This window comes from Myxocyprinus asiaticus, chromosome 13 (assembly GCF_019703515.2).
Source record: "Myxocyprinus asiaticus isolate MX2 ecotype Aquarium Trade chromosome 13, UBuf_Myxa_2, whole genome shotgun sequence".
NCBI classification, from domain to species: Eukaryota; Metazoa; Chordata; class Actinopteri; order Cypriniformes; family Catostomidae; genus Myxocyprinus; species Myxocyprinus asiaticus.
The window spans coordinates 28,428,612-28,455,551 of record NC_059356.1 but is presented as its reverse complement, the minus strand read 5'-3'; the positions used below and the strand labels follow the sequence as shown (position 1 = coordinate 28,455,551).

General features: G+C 37.2%; 2 protein-coding genes across 9 annotated transcripts; one reads left to right on the top strand and one right to left on the bottom strand.

The window, feature by feature from the left end:
* The first annotated feature begins 3,813 nt into the window (after positions 1 to 3,813).
* LOC127450464 (bcl-2-like protein 12) lies at positions 3,814 to 14,240 on the top strand. Of its 5 annotated transcripts, none has more exons than XM_051714589.1 (8): positions 3,814 to 3,973; positions 9,974 to 10,148; positions 11,149 to 11,413; positions 11,644 to 11,857; positions 12,080 to 12,196; positions 13,284 to 13,357; positions 13,615 to 13,872; positions 14,039 to 14,240. In XM_051714589.1, exons 2-8 carry the CDS (start codon positions 9,976 to 9,978, stop codon positions 14,078 to 14,080), a joined length of 1,143 nt encoding a protein of 380 aa, XP_051570549.1. In that variant the 5' UTR covers positions 3,814 to 3,973; positions 9,974 to 9,975; the 3' UTR covers positions 14,081 to 14,240. The 5 variants fall into 5 exon arrangements, with proteins under 5 accessions (XP_051570549.1, XP_051570551.1, XP_051570548.1 ...); XM_051714591.1 differs by lacking the exon at positions 3,814 to 3,973 and adding an exon at positions 3,994 to 4,264; XM_051714588.1 differs by lacking the exon at positions 3,814 to 3,973 and adding an exon at positions 5,020 to 5,381 and having other exon boundaries at positions 9,955 to 10,148.
* A 136-nt stretch (positions 14,241 to 14,376) lies between these two features.
* LOC127450461 (tetraspanin-4-like) lies at positions 14,377 to 23,960 on the bottom strand. 4 transcript variants are annotated; one of them, XM_051714576.1, is made up of 9 exons: positions 23,812 to 23,960; positions 23,217 to 23,328; positions 19,042 to 19,111; positions 18,097 to 18,288; positions 17,519 to 17,593; positions 17,305 to 17,400; positions 17,111 to 17,224; positions 14,889 to 14,972; positions 14,377 to 14,789 (listed from the first exon to the last, which is right to left on the bottom strand). In XM_051714576.1, exons 1-9 carry the CDS (start codon positions 23,891 to 23,893, stop codon positions 14,721 to 14,723), a joined length of 894 nt encoding a protein of 297 aa, XP_051570536.1. In that variant the 5' UTR covers positions 23,894 to 23,960; the 3' UTR covers positions 14,377 to 14,720. The 4 variants fall into 4 exon arrangements, with proteins under 4 accessions (XP_051570536.1, XP_051570538.1, XP_051570537.1 ...); XM_051714578.1 differs by lacking the exon at positions 23,217 to 23,328 and having other exon boundaries at positions 23,812 to 23,948; XM_051714577.1 differs by lacking the exons at positions 23,217 to 23,328; positions 23,812 to 23,960 and adding an exon at positions 20,037 to 20,620.
* Positions 23,961 to 26,940: the final 2,980 nt, after the last annotated feature.

The following is a 26,940-nucleotide window of genomic DNA, read 5'->3' as shown; positions in this document are numbered from 1 at the left end:
TATAAGAACTTATTAAACAATAATATATAATTTGCTAAAGTGAATAGAAACAAATAACATACTATTTATATGTAGCTTATTAATCTATTAATAATATAGGAACATTAATTTATAAATGATCAATTAACTACAAACTAATGCTTTTCAAATACTTTATACCATGTAGTTATTATAAAGTGTTACCGAATTTTGCCCTGCACATTTAAAGAGGCATAGTCAGCAGCACCATGCCTGAGGACAGCACAAACTTGTCTGGTTATCTTTCTCAGCTATTGGTGGTGAAAGAGTGCTTTAGGTTTGTGCAGAGTTTGTTAAAGGGATAGTTCACCCCAAAATGAAAATTCTCTCACCCTTTAATAATAATAATAATAATAATAATAATAATAACAATAATAATTTACTCACCCTCATGCCATTCCAAATGTGTATATTTTTCTTTCTTTAGCAGAACACAAACAAAGATTTTTAGAAGAATATCTTAACAATATTGTGAAAAGAACAATATTTAAGTCATTTTTTACTCTTATTCTCCACTTTAACTTTCACTTTCAGATGTGAAATTGAAACTAAACATGCACCACATTTGACTTTCAGATGTAAAAGTGAAAGTAGAGATTTAGAGTTAAAAAAAAATACTTTTTGAATTTTTATCTGTTTCTCACCCATACTTATTATATATTCTATGAAGATATGGATTTAACCACTGGAGTCATATGGATTACTTTTATGTTTCCTTTATGTGACTTATGGAGCTACAAAGTTCTGATCACCATTCACTTGTATTCAGTGGATCTACAGAGCTGGAATATTCTCCTAAAAATCTTTGTCTGTGTTCTGCTGAAGAAAGAAAGTCATACACATCTGGGATTGCATGAGGGTGAGTAAATGATGAGAGAATTGTGAACTATCCCTTTAAAGTAAAGGCCAACACCCTCCCCCATGTAGCTAAAAAGTAGTTGTATAATTGATGTGCAGCTAAAATCAGTGTGGATATCTACATGTGACCAGCATGAGGGTGTTTTAAAACTACATATATAGATATTGGACAGTGATGGCATGGAACATTTTGGGTGTCTAGTATGAATATATTTCAATTGTTCAAGGACATAAACAGTGATAATATAGCACTGACATGGAACAAACAGAGACAATCAAGCTTAAACTTGAGCAAAGCAGCGACAATCAATCAAGTGCACAACATAGCTAATAATGATCAAACTGAACATTAATTTAATTTTAGCCATGGACAATCAAACTATGTTATTGAAAAAGGCTGCTAAGACAATCAAACATACGACCAATCAAGTGTAATATACTGATGTTAAGCTACTGTAAATTGTTAAATGGACATACTGTGATTTTGATTATGGCTTTATTTCACCACTGTAACATTCTTAGTTTTTTTCTTTTTCTTTCTGTCAGATCCCATGACCCTGAATTTTACAGTAGTTGTGTTTGAATGTGTGTGTGTGTGTGTGTGTGTGTGCATATGAAAGAGTTATGAATGTTATTGTATTTATCATTAGAATTGTGAACATTTTAGTGCAAACCCTTTTGTGGAATAACTCAACATTGAAATAAAAATATTACGGTGAAAAGGAACAACATGCATCAGCATGTGTGTGTGTATGTGTGTGTGTGTGTTTTCCCTCCTCACTCAGTCATGCATAGTTGGTATTTATTCCCAATCTTACCTTCACTGTAAAAGTGGAAACCTGCCACTTTAAGGAGCTATTTACAGTATACCTGATATTTCCCTTAAAACTATTTTTGTTGGTGTAACCTAATGTATTCAGGTTGATTCAGACATGTTAAATCTTATTTTTGACTTGAATCAAACTAATTAATTTACCAGTATATTACAACATGAAACACATTCTTAGGTTGACTTTTTTTTTTTTTGCAGTGTTAGAGCACCTCCCAAAGCCTACTTCTATCATTCTCTGTATCTCTACTTCCCAGTATCATATATTATTTTTTTCTTGAGTAATGGTGGATTGGTTCACTAGCTGCCGTTTGGGCCGTGTTTACTTATTACTGTCACTGAACAGTGGCATTTCCTGCCTGTGTGCTGGTGGATTTCCTGTTTTTGTTAGTCACATTACCACACCCATTGAAAAGAATCCTCTGACACAGTTATAATCACAGGGGCTCAAATACAGACAGAGTACAGGAGTTACACAGCACAGGAGCTAAAAATAACATCTCTCATATATCAGAAGACACAAATAAGAAATATACTGTATACATTAGGTCTACATAGTGCAGTGTCAGAAACTGACTTTTCTTTTAAGGAGCAACAGTTGCCCTCCATGCATTTTTTTAACCTTTATTGGGAAATAATTTTCATAAATCATCATAAAAAATATGTCATGCTTTTATGTCAAGTTTAATCAATTCATTAACATACATTCTCAATCTGCATATTTAGATGTCACATTTTATGCAACAGTATATCTACACTGTTTTTTTTACCTTGAGGATATAGTGTTTATAACTGACCTAACCTTTAAAAATGTGTTTTGTTGGAGTTTCCTAATGTATTCAGATTGATTCAATGATGTTGAATCATATTTTTGTCTTGAATCAAATCAGTTAAATTAGTTGCATATGTAGCATATTTTTTGGGTTGACTTTCTTTTTCAGTGTAGGTCCCAAATAAAATATTAAGAAATATATCCACTGTAACAAATGAAACACAGAGGAATTTATTACGGGGGCAGATTTTTGGTGTGACTTTCAATGTCATTTTTGCCCCCGCATCCCCTTTAATTTCTGACCTTAATATGGCCATCCATTTGAATGATAACCAAGAACGGGATTAATCAGACCTTGTGGAACACCACCAAATTTGTTTGTCCCTGCATTGTTTGTCCTTGAAACTGGAACGGATACACTGAAAGGCCCGAGTGAGTTAGGTCTGCCCATATGTGGGATTTCTGGAGCAGTACACTTGATGAGTTTGATTAAGGCCGTTGTTAACGAGCTGTGAAGACAGAGAGGGCACAAGCACGCAATATGATCTGTTATGAACAGAGGTCACTGTAATAGTCACGTCTCCCCTATTCCCACAGGCCTCCAGTCCCTAATCACAGCATGCTTTATCTAGTCTCTGTGAATATGGGGTCCCCTCCCTCAGACTCATCGCTCCATCTCTACCCCTCCCTCTATCTGTTCATCTCTTGCCCTTTTTCCACACAGTCTTGGCCTCTGGATCTCAAGTGGATAAACACATACTAAGTTTCTCATGCAATGTTCCTTGGAACAATGTGTAACAGACACAAATTCCCATATGTTTTTATTATTGTTGATACATTAGCAACTTCAAATTTTATTCAGAAATTTGTAAGGTTGAGCAGAACAATACAAGTACACGTGTCTGGATCCAATTTTACCACAAAGATAAAGTCACAGGGGGTCTTATCCACTGTGTTTTAAAAAAAAATTTAATGACAATAATGCAGAGAAAATAAACTATAGTTTATCCTATAACTCAGTATACCCAATGTCATCCTTACATTTAGAACAATTCACAGCCATTTAATTAAAAAATACCAGCTTATTGACCACCAGATTTGTCATACAAGTTTCAGAGAATGGTGGCTCTGCATTTTGAACTCTGCACAACATTTAGAGTCCACCAAACCTCTGTATGTGTGTGTGTTTGTAAGTGTGCGTCTCTCTGAGAGTTGTTTGCTGGTTTCCTGTCACAGAGGAAGTGCCTCACCCAGCTGTGTTGCTCCCCATTGGCTCACGGTCAGGAGAACAGTGATTTCAGGCAGATAGGGTGGCCGAGCGAGGGATAGATAGAGGGAGTGCAGAGTGAGGAGAGGGACATGCAGTCAGGACAGGTCAGAGGGTACCAGGCAGTAAGAAGAGAGCGCACAGCTAAATAAAGACTGACAAGATGAAGAGAGCAAGTGAAGGAGGGTGCAGAGCATATCATCTCTGCTAAAGAGGAAATAACTCTGAGGTAAGACATGAGAGAGCAGAAGGAGCTTCACAGAAGAACAAAAGATAGCTACTTGCACTGTCAGAAGTGCAATCGCAGGACTATAAAGTGAGGGCTTGAGAGTTTGCCAACATCGGATTACATGGATGTTGTTGCTGCTTTTTTTTTTTTTTTTTTGGTAACTACAGGTTTCATTTAAATTTCTTTCTGTAAGAGAGATAATTCTGACATTCTGTATACCTACAATTTCTTAATGTTGCAAAAACATCATTATATTTGGAAACTGCGTGAAGAAGTGAAGAACTTCCACTGGTACGTCATGCAGAATACGAATTGATATGCTCTGCAATCTCTCATTGTATTTTCTGTTCTAGGCTCTCTCATTAATTCCTCAGTTGTCTGTCTTCTCACTTGGTCTCTATTATTTTAATAACAAATATTAAGCCCATGTCAGCTTTCTTTTCAGCATACTTTGAATTATTTTATTTTTTTTTTTTAGGTTTTGTCTAATGACATACCTAACTACCAATGTTCATTCAAACTACTCCAACACACACTTTTGATTTCAGAATATGTTCCTATTCTATGCTTCCTTGTGTCCCAGACTGTCTCTCTCTGTCTCTCCCAATCCTTGTACCAGTGTTTGATTTACAGATGACGCTGGACGGGGTTTGGGGGTGGCTGAGTGGGGACAAATGTTTTCCACGTGAAGAACCTTTCTCTCTACATCAGTATTGACATTATTATTTTTTATACTATTATTAAAAGTAGCAACCATTACCAGTATGACTTATAAATGTTGTATTGTTATTTATTTCTGTAAATAAACCTTCTTTGGTGAAATACATATTTTGGGTGATTTTTTATTTTTATTTTTATTTTTTTTTATTATTTTTTTTAGTATTTATCTGTCTCGTATAATGTACAGAAATGCAAAACACTCCACTGATTTGCATTTAAGTCACACAATAATATATTTAATGCGCTGTAACTAGTTTGTTATATCTCCCATTAGGGCATATTGGGACACTCGATACTTTCCTTAAGAAAATGGCTTCGTGTTTGACTCCTCAGTGACATGCGCACAACGTCATTCGATCATTCCACAGGTTGGACTATTTTGAAGTAGTGAAACCGGTACTAGGGAAGCTTTATCGGTATCGAGAGTTGTAGTATCTACTCCACCGCTATGAATGATCTCTATAGAGTCAGACTTGATTTGATTCGCTGCCAACTTCGGTGGTCTGACGCTGTTGAGCGAGTGAAGTTCGGCACAGACTAGTCGCTTGTGGAGGTATCCGCTGTTTTGTTCGTGTTTGTTTTTGAATAAGTGTGACTTTGTCGATGCGTTTTTGTTGCGTTTTGTTTACACGTATCGCGACGATCAGCTGCTGATTTATTGGACGGACGTCGAGGTGACGCTGAACAGGTATGAAAAAGTACTTTGCGAGAGAAAATTTTTAAGACAGATGTTGTCAAAGTAAATAATAGTGATGTTTTATTTAATCAAAGATCCCAGGCTGTAGTTTATTTGGGAATATTACCTTCATGTCTGAACTTTATTCTTCAATGAATGGAGGGAGAGAGTGATGCTGGAAATTCAGGTGTTGTTCTTGAACCGAACCTTGTATCAAAGCTCAATCAAAAGTATTTGTGGCATAATGTTGATTACTACAGAAAATAATTAATAATAAATCTTTATTTAAAAAAAAAAAAAAAAAAAAAAAAAAGCAAATATTACACTGTTACTGTAGCAGCTTGCAATTGAAGTCAATGGGGCCAGGCCATAAACGTTTAATACACACTTGCAAAAGTGTAGCCACAAGATGTAAACATTATATATGTTAACATGATTTTAGTTTGATAAATTAACCCAGGATTACAGGGTTACAGGTTATGTTGTCATGACAACGAAGTTGTAGGCATTTTATTTTCTTACACATATATGGTTGGGTAAGCATTTTATCACACTAAATTTATGTTAACACGTTTTGTTTACGCCTTCTGGCTATACTTTTAAAACAGTGTGTATTTTATGAACTGGCCCCATTTACTTCCACTTCCAAGTGATTATTGTAACCACAGTTTTTGCTTATATATAGACAGGGTTGGGATGGTTACTTTTGAAATGTATTCCACTACAGATTACAGAATACATGCTGTAAAATGTAATTTGTAACATATTCCGTTAAATTACTCAAGGTCAGTAATGTATTCTAAATACTTTGGATTACTTCTTCAGCACTGGTAGATTTTGTTTCACTTGTTTTGACTATAAAAACTCTGCCAGTACAGTAAGACAAAATACACATGTTAAAAATACATTCTCTGAAAAACCTAAATATCTTATGCAGTGTTGTTTCTAAAACAAGATAAATCTAATTGATCTTGTTTTAAGGATTTTTAGATATTTTTACAGGAAAACAATAAAAAAATTATTATCAAGAATATGATTTTTGCCCTAATATCAAAGGTCTTACTAGAAAAGAAGAAATTATGATCCGACATGAATTTTCCTGATAAAAAATATGATCGTGTCTGGTAACGTGCATGTAAAATGGCTAGAAATAGCATTTTAGCTTAGTCTAAAGCTGACAATTTACACAAGGTTTATTTCTATTTCTTCTGCTCCAAACTTACTTCAAACTTACTTCTCTGTCTGCTCGTATGAATATAACACATCATAAGAAAGTGTTTCACTGCTGTTCAAAATGCACTTTGGATCAAATCAGATGTTTTCCATCTGAAAGGACTAAATATTAAATGAAACAAATGACAATAAAATCCAAAGTAATCTCTTCAGTAATTAAAATACTTTTTGAATGCAACTGTATTCTAAATACCAATGATTTAAATTGTAACTGTAGTGGAATACAGTTACTTATATGTAATCCCGCTACATGTATTCATTACTCCCCAAACCTGTATGTATATATGTGTATGTATATATGTGTGTATATATATATATATATATATATATATATATATATATATATATATATATATGCAGTAGGCTATATATACTGTATATAAAAGGGAGTGACGAGCTGAAATGTTTTTGGTAATCAACCTTTTACCACAAATGCTTTTGACTGAGCTTAACTTGTATTGAGCCTTTAAAGCTAGTTTGCCTACATGTTTCTGATCAAAAATACTTTTTTCAGTTTACACAATGGTGTGTCCATGGGCACCCATATAGCATAATTCTCTAACCATACCATGGCCTGTTTAGCTTAGTTCTGTAAAGTTACTTAAATCTAGAAACCCACAGACAAGCTAGATTAACCACAAAGATCTGGACAGAGGAACAATATAAGAGTTGCATCCATGTGTGGTTAGTGATTCAAAACAGAACTGGGTGCCACAGTCTCCTGATAGTGTAAAATATAGTTTCTCCTTGTATGACTGTGCAAAATGAAAAGAAAAATAAGCATAGCATAGAATAAAATGTAATCTCATATTACATAATCATACACAGAAATATGCCAAGATTTGTCATCTAAATCCCAGTCAAATCTGGACAAAAATCTGTCATAAATCTGACATGATTTTGAAATGCAGAAAATTCCTCTCTTGTACTGGACTAGTGTAAGTCAAGCATGCCACAATGAACAGAAGCGGAGTGAGGGTGATTTTACACTTGTGAAATCCAGGCTTAAATGTCGCTGTTGGAGGCAGTTTGGAATTTTATTTGAGTCTTATAACGTCTTAACATAAGGGATTGGATAACTGTGTACTTTTGGACCAGTAATGGGTGGCAATGGAGTAATTAAAATGGCAGCGCCCAATTTAAGTATGGATTCCCCCGAAGAACAAGCTGCAGCTTAAAAAAACTCGCCTACGGTCATCTAAAGCGTGGGAGTATTTTAGCCAGAGACCCAACAATGTGGTGCTGTGTAAGCTATGCAAATTGGAAATGGCTTATCACAGCAGTACAACTGCCATGAACGAACACTTGAAGCAAAAGCATCCCAGAGCACTTTGTCAAGACGGCATCAAGGCAGCACCGTAAGTCCTGTTTACTTTTTGTCCCCACCCAAGCATGACATATTAGTATTACAACACGTGTTTCTGTAAGTAGTAGTCACTTTAAATTGATTTTCTAAATGTTTCCTCATCGCCCCCATGTTAAAAGTAATTTCTGCACCGCTGCTAACATAGGGTGACCATACGTCCTCTTTTTCGGACCTTAAAAAAGGGTCTGGCAGGGATTTCTAAATTTGCGAAAATGTCCAGGATTCGGCTATAGTTACATTATGATGTGCATCATATTTGCATTGCTTTAACCCCTCTTTGTAAGTCAATTATAAGACGTTTGCAGCAACTATTGGCCAAACTCCTGCCTGTCAATCTCTCCGCGAACGCATGAAGCACTGTTGTGTTCGGCATCAAACAGTTGCTTGACAGTAGCAGCAAATGACAGCTGAGTGGAAACAATGCCCAAACGAAAGTGCAAATTTATAGATTTGCACATAAAATTCCCATGCTTTTGTTCCGGTCGAGATCCGTGGGAAGCAGAATGTATGACATGTAAAGCTGGCACTTATGTGTCAGTTGCTAATAAAGGTGCAAGTGATTTAGAAGCACACATTAGAAGAAGCATAAAGGGTCAGCAGCAGATGAAAGTTCATCAGGTAAATTAACAGACTACTTTTTGCGACCAGGTAAAATTGTTATCACATTGCTTCATTTTCCATGGCCATTCAAAATAATAGTAATAGTAAATGAAGGTACACTCATGGCATCAAATATTTTATTTTAGTACATGGACATTCAAAAGAATGTTATAAATAAATAAAAATGTCAACAAATGTCTGTTATGCTAATAGAGTGTCTCTTTCACTGTATTAAAGTTTGCATTCATAGTTGCTGTTTTGAACCCTATTATATATATATATATATATTAAATATGATGGATTGTTTGTTTTTATATAAATAAGATTGTTCAAAAGCTGAGCTTGTAATCATTTTTGAGATGTCTGCTTTTGTGTTATTTCTTTATTCATGACTTTTGTAAAAGTACTAAGATGTCAACTGACTGGAACTTCCACCTCTTAATTTGTGTCTGTGTGTGTGTATGAGAGAGAAATGGCTTGTCTGCGTCACTGTAGATAAACTTTCATTTCCTTGCAAAACTCAATTACCTCTGTTAAAATTACCCTTTTTTCTGGATGGATAGATTTGATTTTTATGGCTGACTTTTCCACTGAAGACCAAACATAAGAAGTGCACCTTGAACTGCAATTAATCATCTGTACTGATAAAGATTTAAAGGAATATTTCATCCAAATATAAAAATCTTTATCATTTACTTACCCTCTTGCCATCCCAGATATGAATGAATTTTTTTCTTCTGCAGAACAAAAACGAAGATTTTTAGAAACATTTTTCAGCTCTGTTGGTCCTCACAATGCAAGTGAATGGTGACCAGAACTTTGAAGCTCCAAAAAGCACAAGACAGCATAAAAGTAACCCATACGACTCATGGAACCATCTAGCACTCTGCTCATGTGTCAAGCAATAGGAAGTGTAATCGAGCTTGAAATCATGATTGTCAAGGAGTCTGTTGATGTCAAGGTCTATAATGAAAAAGGAGTTACATTTTGGTCTGTTTTCACCCAATCGCCGATTAGATAGCTTCAGAAGACATGGACTAAACCACTGGAGTCGGTATGGATTACTTTTATGCTACCTTGTGCTTTTTGGAGCTTTAAAGTGCTGATCACCATTCACTTTCATTATATGGACTACAGAGCTGAGATAATCTTCTAAAAATCTTGATTTGTGTTCAGCAAAAGAAAGAAAGTCATACACATCTGGGATAGCATGACGGTTGGTAAATGATGAAAGCATTTTCATTTTGGGGTGAACTATTCCTTTAAGACCCTACTGGTTAGCTGATTAAACTGTGGAATTTGTAAAAGCAGAACAATGGAATTGTGGAGTGGTATTTTGTAGTGTTGTGTAATATGGAGCTCTCCGCACATTTTGAAAAGTTTTAGTTCTCTCTCTCTGTCTTAGCGATGGCAAACGTGGGGGTGAGGCCTGCTTCCCCCACTCCCTCCATCTCTCTCCTAGAAATAAAAACAGAGACACGGTTGGTACTGAAGTCTTTCCTGCGTCACTCTCTCTCTATACCTCCTGGAGAACGGCCTGGAAGGATAGGAGGAGAATACAAGGACCCAAACAAATACAGGTGACACAAATAATTAACTGATGCTGATAGAATAAAACACTTGTATGAGATGACAATACTAAAATGATGCCATATCAAAGTAATCATGCAAATATTACAGAACCTCAAAAGCATAAACAAGACAGCACCTAAACAAAGAGACAAGTGTTAAAGCAAGTGCATGTTTTAGATGTTGATTAACAACCTAAACCAGAGATGTTGGTTTAAAGCAGTTTAAAAATTTGATCTAGACCAGTGGTTCTCATCTGGTTTTGCTTCAGGACCCAGATATTACATTGGACCTCACGTGGTGACCCAACACATTACCAAAATAAATTTTTGGTATCCATTTTCTCAAAATGTATCGCAACAATAGTATACAAAAATGTCCACCCAAGGAAAAATCCACTAAAAAATGAAAATTTTGTCACAATTTACTCACCCTCACGTCGCTCCAAACAAGTATGACTTTCTTTCTCTTGCGAAACACAAAAGAAAACAAATAGATTAATATACATCCTATCTTTTAATACATTGACAGTTGATGTTGCCACATTGCAAAGCTTAAAAGAGCACCCAAAAGTATCAGAAAGTGTTCCATTTGACTTGTGCATCATATTCCAAGTCGTCTGAAGGCATACATTTTTGCTGAGAAACTACCCGAAAATGAAGTAATATTTTCAGTCATATTCATGACAGCGTTCATGACGCTCAAGCCACATGGACTACTTTTATGATCTTTTTGGGTGCTTTTTTAAGCTTTGTAGATAGTGAATATCAGCTGTAACTGTAATGAAAATATGGACTTAGATATTCATTGAAATGTTTCTTTTGTGTTCCACATAAGAAAAAAAAAGTCATATGGGTTCGGAACAACATGAGGATGAGTAAATTATGACAGAATTTTCATTTGGAGTTAACTACAGTATTCCTTTAAAATAATGGCTTTCTCGCAAGCTTTATATGTTTTCTGCCTCTCATAAATTTCTATGTCATCCTCAAACACATTTTCTTTTATTAGTGCTGCTCAAAAGAAGTTGAAGAAAGATGTAACTGATGCATGGGACTCTTTGGATGAGGAGATTAGTGCCGTAGAGGAGAAGAAACATGGAATTAAAAATCTAATAAAAAGAAGACTGAGGCCGCGTTCATCCATGATCCGCCATGCTAAGAATGACACCAGCGGTGACCAGACTCAGAACAACACCCTGGAGAAACAGAGTCAGTCAGGCCGCTCGGACAAAGTGTCCAGAAATGGAGCAAGTAGTTTACCCAGGAAATCTGAGGTAAAAACACAAATCTGAATCTGTTGACTAGAGATTAAACTACCTGTAGAGAGTGAAAACTGCTCCTGCTCCAGAACATTTGCATAGACATCAAAGCTCATTTAAAAATTAATAGTGTTAAAAAAATTTCATGGAGCCCAAAAATGCCTGTATGTTACTTCTCTCATGACAGTTTGTGTTTTGTACTGCTGTTGAGAATTTGTTAATGTAGTTGAATCATTTTCTTTTAGGAAGAGAGATTATCTCCATCTTCTGCATCTGAAGAGGAGGGCAAAAGAAAGCCAGTGGACAAAAATAAGAAAAAGAAGAAAAAACTTAAAATATCTGATATACTCAAAAAAGTGTCATTTAAAAAAGAAGAGCCTCGTCCTCAGCGTCCAGCCACGCTGCCTTTAAGAGATGATGCAAGTTTTCCAGAACCTGCCAAACCGGCTGTTTCACCTTGTAAGTTTCAGATACAAAGGGGTTTGCGACTGATTCAGTGCAATGCAAAGGTAAACCAAGAGGCCCCAGGAGGCACTGTCACAAGTGTGTTCTGGACTGTCTTTATTGAGTTGAGCCTTTGTTGTGCCTCAAATTTTGTTATTCTACCTATAATTAAATATGGATATGATGTGACTTAATATTGTATCAATAATATTATTGTTATCTTTAATTATCTTCCAGCACATCCTCCTGAATTCTATGATGGTGTGGCAGAAACTCTGGACAGAATCGCACAGAAACACAGTGTGAAAAAGAAATCTCCCATTAAACCAGATCCTGTGCCATGTGCATCCAAAGGTAAATGTAAATTGTTGTACTCCAGAAAAACACTGGTTTCTGTCCTACAGATTATTTCAGTAAAGATGTGTGCAGTAGATACCAACTCCATTGTTTCACATAATGGAGTAAACATTTTCAGTGAAATATTAAAGCAAGAGCAGTGCAATATGTGGCAGTTAAATACTAAACACTATAAACACTGTTATATTAAACACTGCAACACTAATACTAGCACAGTCACATTATGCTATGTGAATTTCACAAAACCTGTCAAAAATATGTCTTATTTAAGTCATATTTCACCCCAAAAATCAAAGGAAAAGACAGAAAGAGACATTCTAATTTGCTTGGAGAAAATGAGGCCTACTTTAGAACCATTATTACTATTTGAATAATGATATTTAAAATAAAAATTAACCAGTCAGGCTTCCAAAGCAACCAGTTGACCCGGTTGCGAGGGTGGGTAGAGTCACGTTAGTGCCATAATGTGGCTCTCGCTTTCGGTGGGGCGCATGGTGAGTTGTGCGTGGATGCCACGGAGAATAGCGTGAAGCCTCCACCCTCACTATGTCTCCACGGTAACGTGCTCAACAAGCCACGTGATAAGACGTGTGGATTGACGGTCTCAGATGCGGAGGCTACTGAGATTCGTCCTCCTCCACCCGGATTGAGGCGAGTCACTATGCCACCACGAGGACTTAGAGCACATTAGGAATTGGGCATGCCAAATTGGGGAGAAAAAAATAAAACAAAAGCAAAATTTCTTTTGAAATCCTCATTGACGTAATGCAAAAAATTAATTAATTAATTAAATGCAGAAAAAAATACTATTATAGTAAGGAGAATCTAATGAAAATCACCATTGAAAATAGTGGAAAAATGTAAGCGTCAAAATTAAAATGCCTTGATGCATTACAGTTATGTACATTTTGGGGAAATTAGGCTTAATTTTCATAAAAATAATCTTTTTTTTTTTTTTTTTTTTTCAGTGCTTTAACAATAGCTTATCATTATACGGAGCCCAAAATTCATTTACCATTCAACTGTTGTGAAGGTTTTTTTCACTTGTGTGTTGTAAGTTAACACCTCTTCCCTTTGTTCACAGACAATCACAAAGAGGCTGTGGTTCAGCAGCTAGTTCAGATATTGACTGCAGAGGGGGATGCTATAAATGAAAAGGTAATGATCCCTGATCTTTCTAGAAGTATGCTGCTGAGGTTTATTTGTCTTTGGTGAAAATCTTTTTTAGAACACTTCCTATTATGATATGGAGTAAGCTTGATTCTAAAAGCAAGCAGAAACTAATTTCCTTGCATAAAAATTATTAATCATGTGTCACTTGAAATTGATTTTGAGTGTTTATTATGAGCAAAAAAAAGTGCTTATTTTAATTATATAAAAAAATAAATAATAATAATTGTTGTTTATTGGTTCAGATAAATACCAACTCTTTCCTTCGGTCCACCCTTAACCGCATTTCCTACCCATCCTTTGCCAAACTCCTCGACACATATGCCAGTCAGAGTGAAGAACCTCCCCTTCCTGCACCGGTTAGCCCTACACTGCGCCGCCTTGCCATCACTATGGATGTGTCTCGGCGAGTCGTCACAGCAACTGGAGTTCAGCGTTTGACAGGGTATGCTGAACGCTACATGGAGAGCTTTGCCCCATGGGTGAGGAGTCATGGAGGATGGGTGAGCAGTTGTTTTAAATTTTTTTTATTCTGTCTCTCTGAGATTGATATGCTGTGTGTTAGCACCAATGAATATCAATACAGTGTGTTGTAATCCTTGTAAAGTCCTGCTATTGTCTTCCAGCAGGTGGCAGAATTCTCAAGTAAACTGTTCCTTTCCTTTACAGGGTAACATTGCACAGTTTGATGATGTCCTGGAGTGTGACTGACCTCAGTCATTGACCTTATAACTTTTCAATATAAATTTTGGATCATGTAGCTTGACTTCTGTGAGGAAAAGAAAACCAAAGGAAATGACACTACTGATAATGAAGTTTCTCTGCAGATGGATTTCTTTTTTATACTTTCATGTTTTTTTGTTGTTGTAGTTGTTGTTATTTATGTGCCGTTTTATACCAAAATACATGATGCCAAACATCTGATGCTATTGTTGTATTCTTATTCAGTTGTAATTACCTTAGAATATATTGATAGAGTAGAACAAATCGTTTAAAAAAATCACCAATTTGGCAGTGGAATCTCTTGAACATTTATAAACACCTAATTCCTGTTATAGGAAAATCACCTTGATCACAAGTTAAAGCAGTTATAAGGGTATTTAACAAAGTGTGCAATAATACTAACATTTACATTCTCCACCTACAGTATACATTCACTGTATAATCATTGATTCCTTCATCTTCTTTTTCTAAATACACATTAATTATTTCGATTTTACCCAGGTAAAAGTGCACCATTGTAATTTATGTGCACATGCATATCATGTCCAGTTTCTCTTCGGTTAAACATACATTACATATTCATAATTGTGTTACAAAGAGCCCCTGGAAAAATGGGGCAAAGGAAGGGTCAGTCCATGTATTTTTCTGCTCGTAAGATTTGGCAGTACATCAGCATGGAGAACACCAAAGCAAGAATCTGGTGGGAGAAAATGGCTTTACATTTCAAAAAACACAATGTTCACACTCATTTAATAATCAGTCTCATTTCTACACATGCTTATCAGTTTGAAAGTACCTGAACGATTCCAATGCAGATACCAAACCCCAGCACTGAGGTGATGTTGGCAAGGAGCCAGTTCTTGGCCTTCTCATAGCATGGCTATAATACGATAAAACGGAAATATATAAATGAATAAATAAAAAGTGGCAATATTAAGTATTACAAGAACCAAACAAGTAAGGGATAACGAACAGTCTGCCAGCCAGTCACTATCACAATATAAACCTTGACAGGTGATCAAGGTCTTGTATCACTCTGATGTGGTTTATTTTGTGAGAATGACCAGCTGACTCAGAGATATTTACCAAATATATAAATAAATATAGGGTACAATGGGGTTAAAGGCACACCTTAAGGAAAATTAGCTCTTTTATGGTTACAAATTGTATCAATATTCGAGAAATTCATTTATTTTTATTGAATTTTGATGGAGCAACATAATTTGTGTTAAAAGAAAGCCTTGCCTATAGGGCACAGTGTGTCAACTTATGCAAATGCTTTTGATACAGCAAGATGCCTTTTTTTTTTTTTTTTAATTAAGATAATGCTTATTCAAAATAACCACATCACATTTGATATTTCATTACATCTCAAATATTCTATAAACAAATGAATCTCCATTGTGATTGGATTAGTCAATGTGAGCCCACTTTGAAAATTTTTCATAACAAATCTATTCACTCCCATAGGGTCATTTTGCCCCTACAACAGGGGGGCTTTTTACCCCAAATACTATCCTTTCACTTATTGGACAGCTATTTCAATTTTTTTATAGACAGTATATAATCACAAAATTGAAAATGACAAATAAGTATTTTGTCTCAAAATATATGTGATTATTTCCAGGATATTCATTAGCTGTGTAAATTTGTAATATTTAAAAAACATTAAATATTATATCAAATTGCCTCAAAATCAACCTTTAGACATTTCACGCAATGATTTCATGGATCAGGAAAATTTGGCATTCTATAGTGACAAACAGGCATTTAGGAAGTCCTGTGGTAGTTTTTGTTGCTATTTAGTGTTTTGGAAGAAAATAAAATCAAAGGAGCCTTTTACTCTGAGGAGCCTTTAGCCCCATTGTACCCTACACGAAATGTTCAGTTGAGTTTGGAATGTTTTTTCATTTTTTTATTATTATTATTATTATTATTTATGTGATAACAAAGAGACCACAAACTGACACAAAACTAGCCCTGCTATATCGAAAATTGTTTGCGGACAACATTAAATTATAAAGTTTACCAATCATTACCAGTGTTGCGTAAGTTAATCAATAAAAATACTAATATTTCACTACAAATTACTAATTATTTCTATAAAATTGTCACCAGGTTGCTGAATTTATTGAAAAAGTTATCACAGTACTTTTAATTAACTTTCTAAAAACACTATGCACAGAAGTTCTTTTTTCCACTCAATGAATTAAAAATAATGTCTGTATTTCCTAATTCATACACTCAGCACTACTACATAAATTGATGTAGAATAATGTTTTGTTTTAGAAATACATTATTTTTTAAATATATGTAACTCAAGAAATGTCCTTAAAAGTATTTAACTTAATTGAAATTCAGTAACTGTAATCTGATTACAAGTATTTGAAATGTAATGTGTCACACTACTTTTGTACTTAAAAGTAATACAGTAATTAATTACTTTGTAATTACATTACACCCAGCACTGGATATTATATAAAAATATCTGACCAGTCACAGTAGACCTTATTCACAGCAGCACCATCTTTGATTTTTATTAGGAATGACAATAAAGCTGTGAGGGAAAGATGTACAGTCTCTTCAATGGGCTGTACTGCAGTTTAAAGTGTTTTTGGATCATTCTGCAGACAAAACTTTGAAAAAAATATCTTTCTAAGAACATTCAGTAGACAAAAAACTCCAGACAACATGAGTTGTGAAAAATCGGATGTGATCTAGGAGCTTTTTACAGTTTTATACCGTTCGTGCCATTGAAGAGATGTAAGTCCATCCATCACAGCCTCATTGTCATTCCCATTAAAAATGCCACTAGTGTGAATAAGGTCTATCAAGTATTCTAGAGAGACATGCAAAAAATCCATTAACATATGTTAGAAGTTAAAAGGGTCATAAGGGATGTTAGAAGGGTTTGTTATGGCCTTTGTGTTTCATAAGCCTGTGGTAACAATCATGAATAGTTGGTGGAAACTAGGAATGTGTGCTACTTGGTTGAACACATTACTCCAGTTATCTGACCTCTTCCCATCGATGGCAGGGTCCAGTACTATCCCTGCAGCACGAATGAGGAGGTTCATCATTGAACGTCTTGTTGTGCCAGTCAGTATGGTTGCTCACACCACAGCACTTGAACTGAAAGAGACAGAAACCATGATTTACATTCAAGAGTCTTAGCCTTCACATAGTTTGTGACTACTACAAGTCTAACTCACAATTCTCTGCATGTTGTCCCACGATTTTTTTAGCCCTTCATTTGAATTGTAGTCTTTCATTCCCTCTCTTAGGTCATCCTTTGCTATCATGTCCAACTAGATGGATATAACATGAGAGAAAGGGAGGCTGATAAACAGGAAGTAGAAGGCAAAGTGTTGTCCTGAAACGAAAGGCTAAAATATTTGCATCATGGCTCAGATGTTAGACTCTCACCTCTTTATGATAGACACTCAAAATCACAATCAGAGTCACTTCGGTCAGGACTAGGAACAAGAGGATCACAAAAAACTGCACAAGAAAGAACTTTTAGAGCACAATCTACATACTGTATATCATGGCAAGAGTATATAATATAAGGTCAACATGAAACCCTATTCACAACAAGTTTCACTTCTGAAATGTAACATATTTATGTGTAAAACAGGATATTCAACAAGAAAAAATGTAGGAGGGCTCCTCGTATTGTCCATCGGGAATTGATATGAAGAACAAAGCCAGAACTGAATGCTTAATGTGAGTTTACTCTTTGACTATTGGTTAACATAATCCAATAGCCCATGCTGCCCAAGTGATGTCAGCGTAAAAGAAAATTATTTTCAGAAGAAGAGCAAGTAATTACATTTCTTTTTATTTATTTGATTTTTTTTTCTTCAATATTGTGCAACAATGAAATATTCACAATAAGAACAGGCACATTAAGCATTTTTTCATGTTAACTTTAAAAAAATAGATGGTGTATTTTGACAGCCTAGCTTGTACACATGGAATCTATAAAGATTCAAGTACCTTACCGTCATCAATAGACATCTCTGCTCTTTCAGAGCACCAAGGCATCCAAGAAACCCTGTCACCATGGTGACACCTCCAGCTACAAGCAACAGGTTGGCAGCAGAGAGTGAAGGGAAGGACAGTGGAAGAGATGAAAACTCTGATTGTGTGAAGGCGAGCCACACCCCCACACCAAATAAGCCACAACCTCCCAACTGCACAAACAAACACAGGTAAAAACACCAGCATGCTCATTTAAGTGACTTCACAGCAGTGTTGAGTAATTTAAGTGATTCTGAGGGTCAAGTGTAGGCCCACATGGCTTAAATGAAACTATAATAGTTTGTGTTACTATATTAAAGTATATACGTACATATTCAAACATATTTTGGACATATTTAAATACCCATATTACATCTTTAGGCATTCTACTAAGAGATCAAAATGGCATCCAAACAAAATTACAATTTGAAGGTTTTTTGCTCTAAAATTAAAATTGTATTCCACTGACAGTAAGATTTAGGACTGAGGGTTGGGTTAGGGGGTAGGGTTAAGAAAATATGCATTCCTGTTGACTGTATTCAGTCATTTACAATTGAACAACACTTCCAGCTTCAGCCACTGGGAGCAGTGATTTGAATTTTGGGAAACAGATGATTTCAACCTCCTTTTATCTGGTTTCAAAATGTGATTTGTTCAAATCTCTTTCAAGCTTGTGCACATTCAAACCACCCCCCTGGACTACTTTTATTATGTGGAAAAGAGCAGCATAGACATTCTACAATATATTTACTTTTATACTCCACTGAAGAAAGTCAGTCAGACAGGATGTAAGGTGAGTAAATGATGACACATTTTTATGTTTGGATGAACTATCCCTTTAAAGCTGGATATGGTGACACTGGATCAGCAATCTGACTAATTGATATTTGACAGAACCCTAAAACAGTAAAGGAATTCGTACAAACCCAAAAGATGAGGTTGAAGATAAACATGAGGTACTTCACACAGCAGAGGCAACCTCGTGACACAGACATTCTGCATTCAACAAAAAAGACAGGAACAGGGTCAACAAATGGCAATATAAAATGTAAAGCCTATGTGTTCCTGTGTGTGCTTTTAACATGTGCAAACTTTCACATTCTCCCCTGAACCCTTGCATGGAGAGGAAGTACTGTTTCCAAACAGGAAGAAACCACCCTTGTTTTGTACTGCTGATAGCATTAACTCTACAGCCATTATTTTCCAAGTCTACTAAGAGCCTTCTTTTATACTTTAAACTCACAGAATATAGTGGAAGTCTAATAATATGTCCCATTTCATTATAAACATCTGTAAATGGAAGATACTGTATCATAATCATGTTGGTGGTTATTTTACCCATAAAAATGCCCATTGTGTTCCACTGAATGTGGTCCTCATGTGACTGCAGAATATATTATGAGGCAAAAATTGAAACATATAAACTACCTCAAAGTAGCACATATACAGTATTATTATCTGATTTAATCTGAATGCCAGTAATGGTTCTGTAAAGTGGGACCACATGTATGTGTGAGTTAAAATGGAGTTCTTCAGACATGAGATCACACAGAAACCTAATCCTACCTTCACTACTGAAATGAAAGCACAGTCTCACTTTTCTTGTGTCTTCTCCATGATGAAGCTCCAGAATGAACCCCTGACATTTAAATATTGTTTGTATTCTAGTAATAAAATTTTTTTAAAAACACTTCTCTGACCTAAATGTCTAATACCAATGAACTGTTATTGAGATATTTATTGATGATAAAGAATCGATTGCTCATTGTTTTCTCTGGTTCTCTGGTCTGCTTCAACATCAGGTATTTAAACTGTCTGAATGAGAGATGTGATTTCAGTTCATAAACAGTATAGCAATCTTTGTCTTTAGTATCTCCATGATTTACATCAAGTAAGAAGTAAAGAAACTTTGTTGCGTTACCTTTAATTAGATGGAGACCAAAAAGAGACTGACAGGTAATAGCTTCCAGGAACAGATTTCAGTTTTCACTTTGTCCCAAATCCAAAGGTTCTTGTACTGTCTTTTTGTTGTTTCGTACTGATAAAGTTCCTGAGCTCTTACTTTATTTATTCATAGGCTGTTCTCCGCTCTATAATTCCTCCAGTTTTTCTGATTGTTGATCGCTCTTCATAAGGTGCAACAAAATCACAAAGACTTATGTGAACTTTAAATATTGGTCTTGCAGTTTTGTGGGATACACAATTTTTCACATGCTGCTTCCCTTTCTTTTTTCTTTCTTTTCTATTCCTTCAGACTCCTTTCATTTCTCTCCAGGATTCCTCTTGTTGTTCCTTTTCTTTTTTTAGGGAACACAAAGGATGTAAAAGTATTTGTTTTCTTGTTAGTGCTTTTCTGTCAACCTCAATCTTCACGACTAATTTTTCTATTTGGCCCTATATCTTTTCAGCTATTTTCCTCCCTTTCTCTTGTTCCAAATAACTTCCAGATGTAATTATCAGCCCTCCCCTCTCTCTCTTTCCCTCTCTCCTCCTCTTCCCGCTAGTCTCCAGAGAATCCATTCTTTTCCAAGACCCTCCTCCCCTTGCTGATTCTCCCTCCCTCTTTCCCTGCTTGTGACTAAACAATTCTGATGGATGTGTTAAAAATATAAGCTGGGCAGCAGACACACAGAGGTTTTGCAGTCCTCTGTGTGTGTCTTTCTATTTATTCTTTAAATTTTCAGTCTATTAAACACACATATACCATTTAGAGATCTATCACAAACACACCTTTTGATAATTAAAATATGTAACTGTATTTATTGAAGTGAATGAAAGACTTTTGAGATTTATGAATTTAAGTTACTTTTAACCAGTGTAATATGACAATGTAATTTCTTTCTTTCTTTCTTTCTTTTTTGTAATACCTGAAATTACCAAGCAGATCTGAAAATCTGTTGTTTTGAAATTACTCTTTTAAGTGGAAAAGAGTGGCTCTGAATTATGTGGTTGTTTGGTTCAAATACATATAGCAATGGCAAAAAAAAAAAAAAAAAAAAAAAAGCTTTGCAGTTTCTTTCAAATAATACATAATTTCTTCCAAAATATGTTAAAATTAAGAAAATGCAAATATGTTGGTGTCCACATACCAAAAGATGCTGAAAGACACAAAAATACTAAAACATTGGTGGCTTGAGGAAGTGCCAATATTGTCCAGGCCTTTTCATTTCTTTGTGTAATCATTATTTCTTTTTTTTAATATTATTATTATTATTATTATTATTATTATTATTTCAATAATTTTGGCCACTGTAGAAAACGTTAATTTGTTTTTATATAAAAAAAAAATTAAAAAAAATTCTTTAGATTAATTTGATTGCGAGTGTGAATAATCTGGTAGCAATGGAAAGTCAATATTTTGATTAAGGAAAGTAGACAAGTGTAAAACAGCAGTTTCACATTGCACCATTATTTTGTTGCATTATAGTCCTTCTTTATGACACAAAGTAATAAAGACATGACATGAAGTAATCAAAATCGTCCATCCTATTAAACCCATATTTAAAAGTGAGTTCTGTGAACAAAGTATTTTAAACAGCTGTGGTGAGACAGAATGCTTCTCCTCCATTCAACTCCTTAATTTCTCTCACAGCCAGTTTTCCATTGTTCTCATCTCCTTTCTGTTTCTGCTTCTCTGCCACTGCTTTTTCCTTGTTGTCTTCCTCCACATTCTCATCTATGTAAAGCAGAGGCTCCTGCTCCTCCCATTTCTTTACCTCTTTGGTTCCTTCCCCACCCACTCCACCGTTAGGTGTGTCACCTGATTCAAGGGCAGCAAACGTGCTGAGCACCAGATCATCTCCATCCTCTCTCCCCTCATCAGACAGCAGACCCCCCTGTACTACTCCATCACATTCCACTTTATCTCCAGCCTCCAGATTCACAGGCCCTGCCCACGCATCATCCTCCGCCCCTTTCTTCTTCTTGGACCGTTTACTTTGTCCATTCATGTACCCTGGGCCAAACTTACGTGAGGCAATTTTCTTTCGCCGTTGGACAAATATAAGCAAGGTCACTAACACCACACAAAGAAGGATTACACACACTATTAGAATTAATAACCAGTTGATCTGTGTGGGCAAAATGCTGTGTTTGACATTTCCACCAGTGGTGGCAGGTGTTAAATGGGTGGAGACTGAATCATCTTCTAACTGCAAGTGATGAAGATCAGGAATGTCACGAGAGAACTTTGAGGTGGAGATTTTAGTAGAGGTTTTTGTGGTAATGGTAAGGAATGTGGTGTCCTCTGGGCTGGACATGATGGGCGGGGGCTCAGTCCCTTCTGCAGGTGGTTGTAAAGTGGTGGGTGTGGAGCTCAGTGCCATTGAAGCTGGAGTCAAGGCAACCATTGCTGTGGTGAGATCATCTCTGTGTTTCGTAGCACTGCTCAACTCAGAAGTAGTAAAGCCAACAGTTGTTTCATACCGACCTGTGCTTGGCAGGTATTCTGAAGTTATTGGTGCAGTCCCACCTTTTTCTGTCTTAACAGGCACAGTAGTGGCATTTGCTTCCATTGGCTCCAAGGCCGTTGTGGTTTGTTGTCCTTGAGCAGTTATTCCTTCAGAAACAGATCTTGGTGTTGATTGAGTTGTTGTTTGTTCAGTGTCAGTAATGAGTGGTGTAGAAGCCTCAACTGTTGATTTCTCTTCATGAATGGTGGTCATTTGATGGTCAAGTGTGGAGACTGTATGATCAGGATCTGGTGTCGTAGGTAATTCAGTGACAATATTTTCAGGTTTTACTTCAATGGTGTCTTCAGGACTTAAGGTTGTATCCACATTCTCTTTATTCAGTAATGTAGTGGTGGCATTTGTGTCTGTCTCATTTTGCTCTTGTGCGTAAATGAACATGAAACAGAGTCCAAGAGCAAGAGACAGCAGCAAATTGCTAAAGGTTAGCCTCATGATGTACACATTGGCTGAAATGTGACTGAAGGAAAACTCTTGGAGCTTTCTATTGCGATCTCAATCTTAGAACAAGATAATGAAAGCAGATATTGTATTGTCCACTTTTGTGGCTCTACAGCGGGAAATGATATGAAAGCTGTTGGCTGAAGCTTTTATAAATTCATCTTCAGGTACTTATGCTCTTGCATAGTTACCGTCGTTCTGCTGGGGTAATCTTGCATGAATCTAGGCCGGAAAGTTTTACACAGCCCTGTTCTTCCCCTTTCTCTCTCTCTCTCTCTTTCAATGTAGCATGAGAGATTTCAGCTTCATTGACATTAGCATGTGGCACAGTAAAAGTAGAAAAAAGATAGTTAGTCACCCAATTAGCACTATTAATTATTTTTATACTTTTATTCAGCTTTAAGTTTCTTAGAGTCTTGTGCAACTTGATAAAACTGCATAAGGCACATAAATGATTCAACACTTGTCGCCAACTTATCATAGCACAGACTTTTTTTCACATCACTTGCTTGCATTTAGAATTACTTTCCAATTAGGGCAGATGTAGGCTACGTCATCTCTACATTCATGCATGAATCTTATTTCTGTTCAAATTTCAGTTTGCAAAATTGCTAGAATATGATTCGAGTGGCAGTGTGGCATTAATGTCACTCTAAACTGTTTATAATCTTTACTCTTTCTTTCTATGTGATCTACCAGTCCTTTAAACATCGCAGCCACATACTACCTTGGTTACGAGTTTTGCCCAGTTTGGACTCTTGATGAATATGTGAGGTTGCCACTTACCTTCATATCTCTGTGTAAACTCACTGCAAACTCCGACCACGAAGACTAAACTGCACATGTGAAACACTACACACTCGCACATGTAGTTAACACCTATATCCTGTTAATTTCTCTTACTCTCTCTCACACATTCCTGTATACCCTCTTTCAGAGCCTAACAGAGGCTACAGTTGAAAGATTAGTAGCTGCAATAAATCAAAGAGCTTTGTGATACTCTAAATTATTTTCTGCATTCTGAGGCTGAGAAAAAGAGAAGCTAGACTCTAATGGGAAGCTCTGCTGACACTGTGTGTTGATAGGTTTGTGGGTTTTAACTCTGCTTATGTCTGCACAACTTAACTGTTAAGCATCTATGTGCAAGTGTGTGTTTGAGTGTGTACATGCATGCGTGCGTGATACAGTATATGTAGGGTGGAGGTAATTGTATTGCCAACTTAAAGAAGTGTGAACATTTTTGTCTAAAGTGAAGCTTGCTTAAAAGGATCTGATATTCAGCCTAGATATACATTTTGTGTTCTCATACTTCACCCTATCTGAACATCTAAATATATAAAATAAGCACTGTGTGTAACAGCATTTTCTAATTGTGCTCTTAATTGCAACTTTAAATAGAAAAGTTTCTTCTTAACACAGTGCATTTTTATACAGTACATAATATCGAAGTTTTTTTTTCCTTTGTGAAGTCCCTTTGTTGGACTTTTGCTTCAGCAGAAAACAAGACTTATCAGTATCATTTCCTCTTTCTGAACATAAAACACCTTATTTCTGACTTGTTTGTCTCAAATCAAATCATACCAAATCACTTTTATTGTCACACAGCAATATACACAAGTGCAATGGTGTGTGAAATTCTTGGGTGCAGTTCCGATCAACATAGCAGTCGTGACAGTGATGAGACATATACCAGTTTACAATAAACATAAAATTTACGCAACACAATTTAAAGTCTAATATACACATATTTACACACAACACAATATACAGATAATAACATACACTGTACAGTATACAATACACTCCCTCTTTCCCCCGAAATAGGTGTACATTGAGTAAACAACAACAGAAAACGTCCTGGTTACTTGCGTAACCTCCATTCCCTGATGGAGGGAACGAGAGGTTGTGTCGATGTAGTGACACTAGGGGTCACTCTTGGGAGCCCGAAACACCTCTGGTCTTTGATAAAAGGCCAATGAAAATTGCCAAGTGGTATTTGCATGCCACTCCCCCGGACATACAGGTATAAAAGGAGCTGGTATGCAACCACTCATTCAGGTTTTATGCTGAGGAGCCGAGACAAGGTCCGGCCATTTCAGCGGGTAGTTCAGCGTTGTGGCAGGAGGGACACAACGTCTCGTTCCCTCCATCAGGGAACGGAGGTTACACAAGTAACCAGGACGTTCCCTATCTGTCACTCACTTGACGTTGTGTCATGTAGTGACACTAGGGGTCCCTATACAAAACGCCGCAACTGGCTGAACTGTGTTACGTGAACTGGCGGTGTGTGACGGGCAGACCACTGTGTGCCTCGTAGCCAGCGCACCAGGCCGACACGTAACCCCCCCCAACATATTTATGAGTGTCGAATGGCCCTTTGGGGAAAAGTCGACTACCCAAAAGATAGAGACAGGCTAACAGTCATGGCCTCTTTTCCCCTTCTTTTTTTCCACTCCCTAAAAAAGAAGGGGGATTATCCAACTGGGCCGCCAGGTCTCGTCGGGGGGTGTCCCTCCCAAGGGGAGGACACCGCGGAGACCACACCTAGCCCAAAGAGATGGGGGGATATTTAAGTGGAAAATACGTCACATGGTCTTGCCGACCATGTGGAGAGTCTCATGGCAGATCCTACCCAACGGGGGAGGAGTTGCTACAAACATGGAGACTGTGGCAGAGGGGGATCTGCCCAAGGAAGATGCAGTTTGCCAACAGGGAAACGAATTAGCGGAAGATATATATCGCATGGGGTTACCTTACAGGGAACTGCCACATGCGGAGCACATACCCCAGAACAGGGCTCATAGTTAGCACGCGTACTGGGCTGGCAGTGAGTCTCTCTGAACACTCAACTGCCACAGGGCTTGGAGGAAGTCAACCAGGGAAGATAGTTTGTGAACACTACTGGGAATTAATGGCCCACATCTTCAGCTCAGAGGAGGTGAAAGGTGCTATGTGCAAGCGATACACCCGGCCGGCTATCCCGGGCTTATCCACTTGTATTGCATGCCACTACCTGGGATGAAACCGGTCCACCCGGAGGTTGTAGAACCTTGCAAAGGTGTTGGGTGTTGCCCAACCTGCTGCTCTGCAAATGTCTGTTAGAGAGGCACCCCTGGCCAGGGTCCAGGAGGCCGCTACACCCCTGGTAGAATGGGCTCATAGCCCTACCGGGGGCGGCACGTCCTGGGCATGATATGCCATAGCTATGGCGTCAATGAGCCAGTGGGCGATCCTCTGCTTGGAGACAGCGCTTCCTTTCCACTGTGCACCAAAGCAGACAAAGAGCTGCTCAGAGATCCTAAAGCTCTGCGTGCTGTCCAAATAGATGCGTAAAGCGCACATCGGACACAGCAATGACAGGGATGGGTCTGCCTCCTCCTGGGGCAGCGCTCGCAGATTCACCACCTGGTCCCTAAAAGGGGTCATGGGAACCTTGGTCACACAGCCCGGTCGGGGTCTCAGGATCACGTGAGAGTAGCCCAGACTGAACTCCAGGCACGTTTCACAGACAGAGAACGCTTGCAGTTCTCCTACCCTCTTGATGGAAGTGAGCGCAGTCAGGAGGGCAGTCTTCAAGGAGAGTTCCTTATGCTCAGCTGACTGCAAAGGCTCAAAGGGGGCTCAAAAAATGTCCCATGAGGGAACGAGGTGTGGTCTGGAGGGATTCAGCCTCCTGGTGCCTCTCAGGAACCTGATGATCAGGTCGTGCTTGCCTAAGGACTTACTGTCCACTGTGTCGTGGTGTGCTGCTATAGCAGCTACGTACACCTTCAAGGTGGAAGGGGACAGCCACCCTTCCAACCTCTCCTGCAGGAAGGAAAGCACTGATCCGACTGCACATCTCTGGGGGTCTTCCCGTCGGGAATACACCACTTAGCGAACAGATGCCACTTAAAGGCATACAGGTGCCTCGTA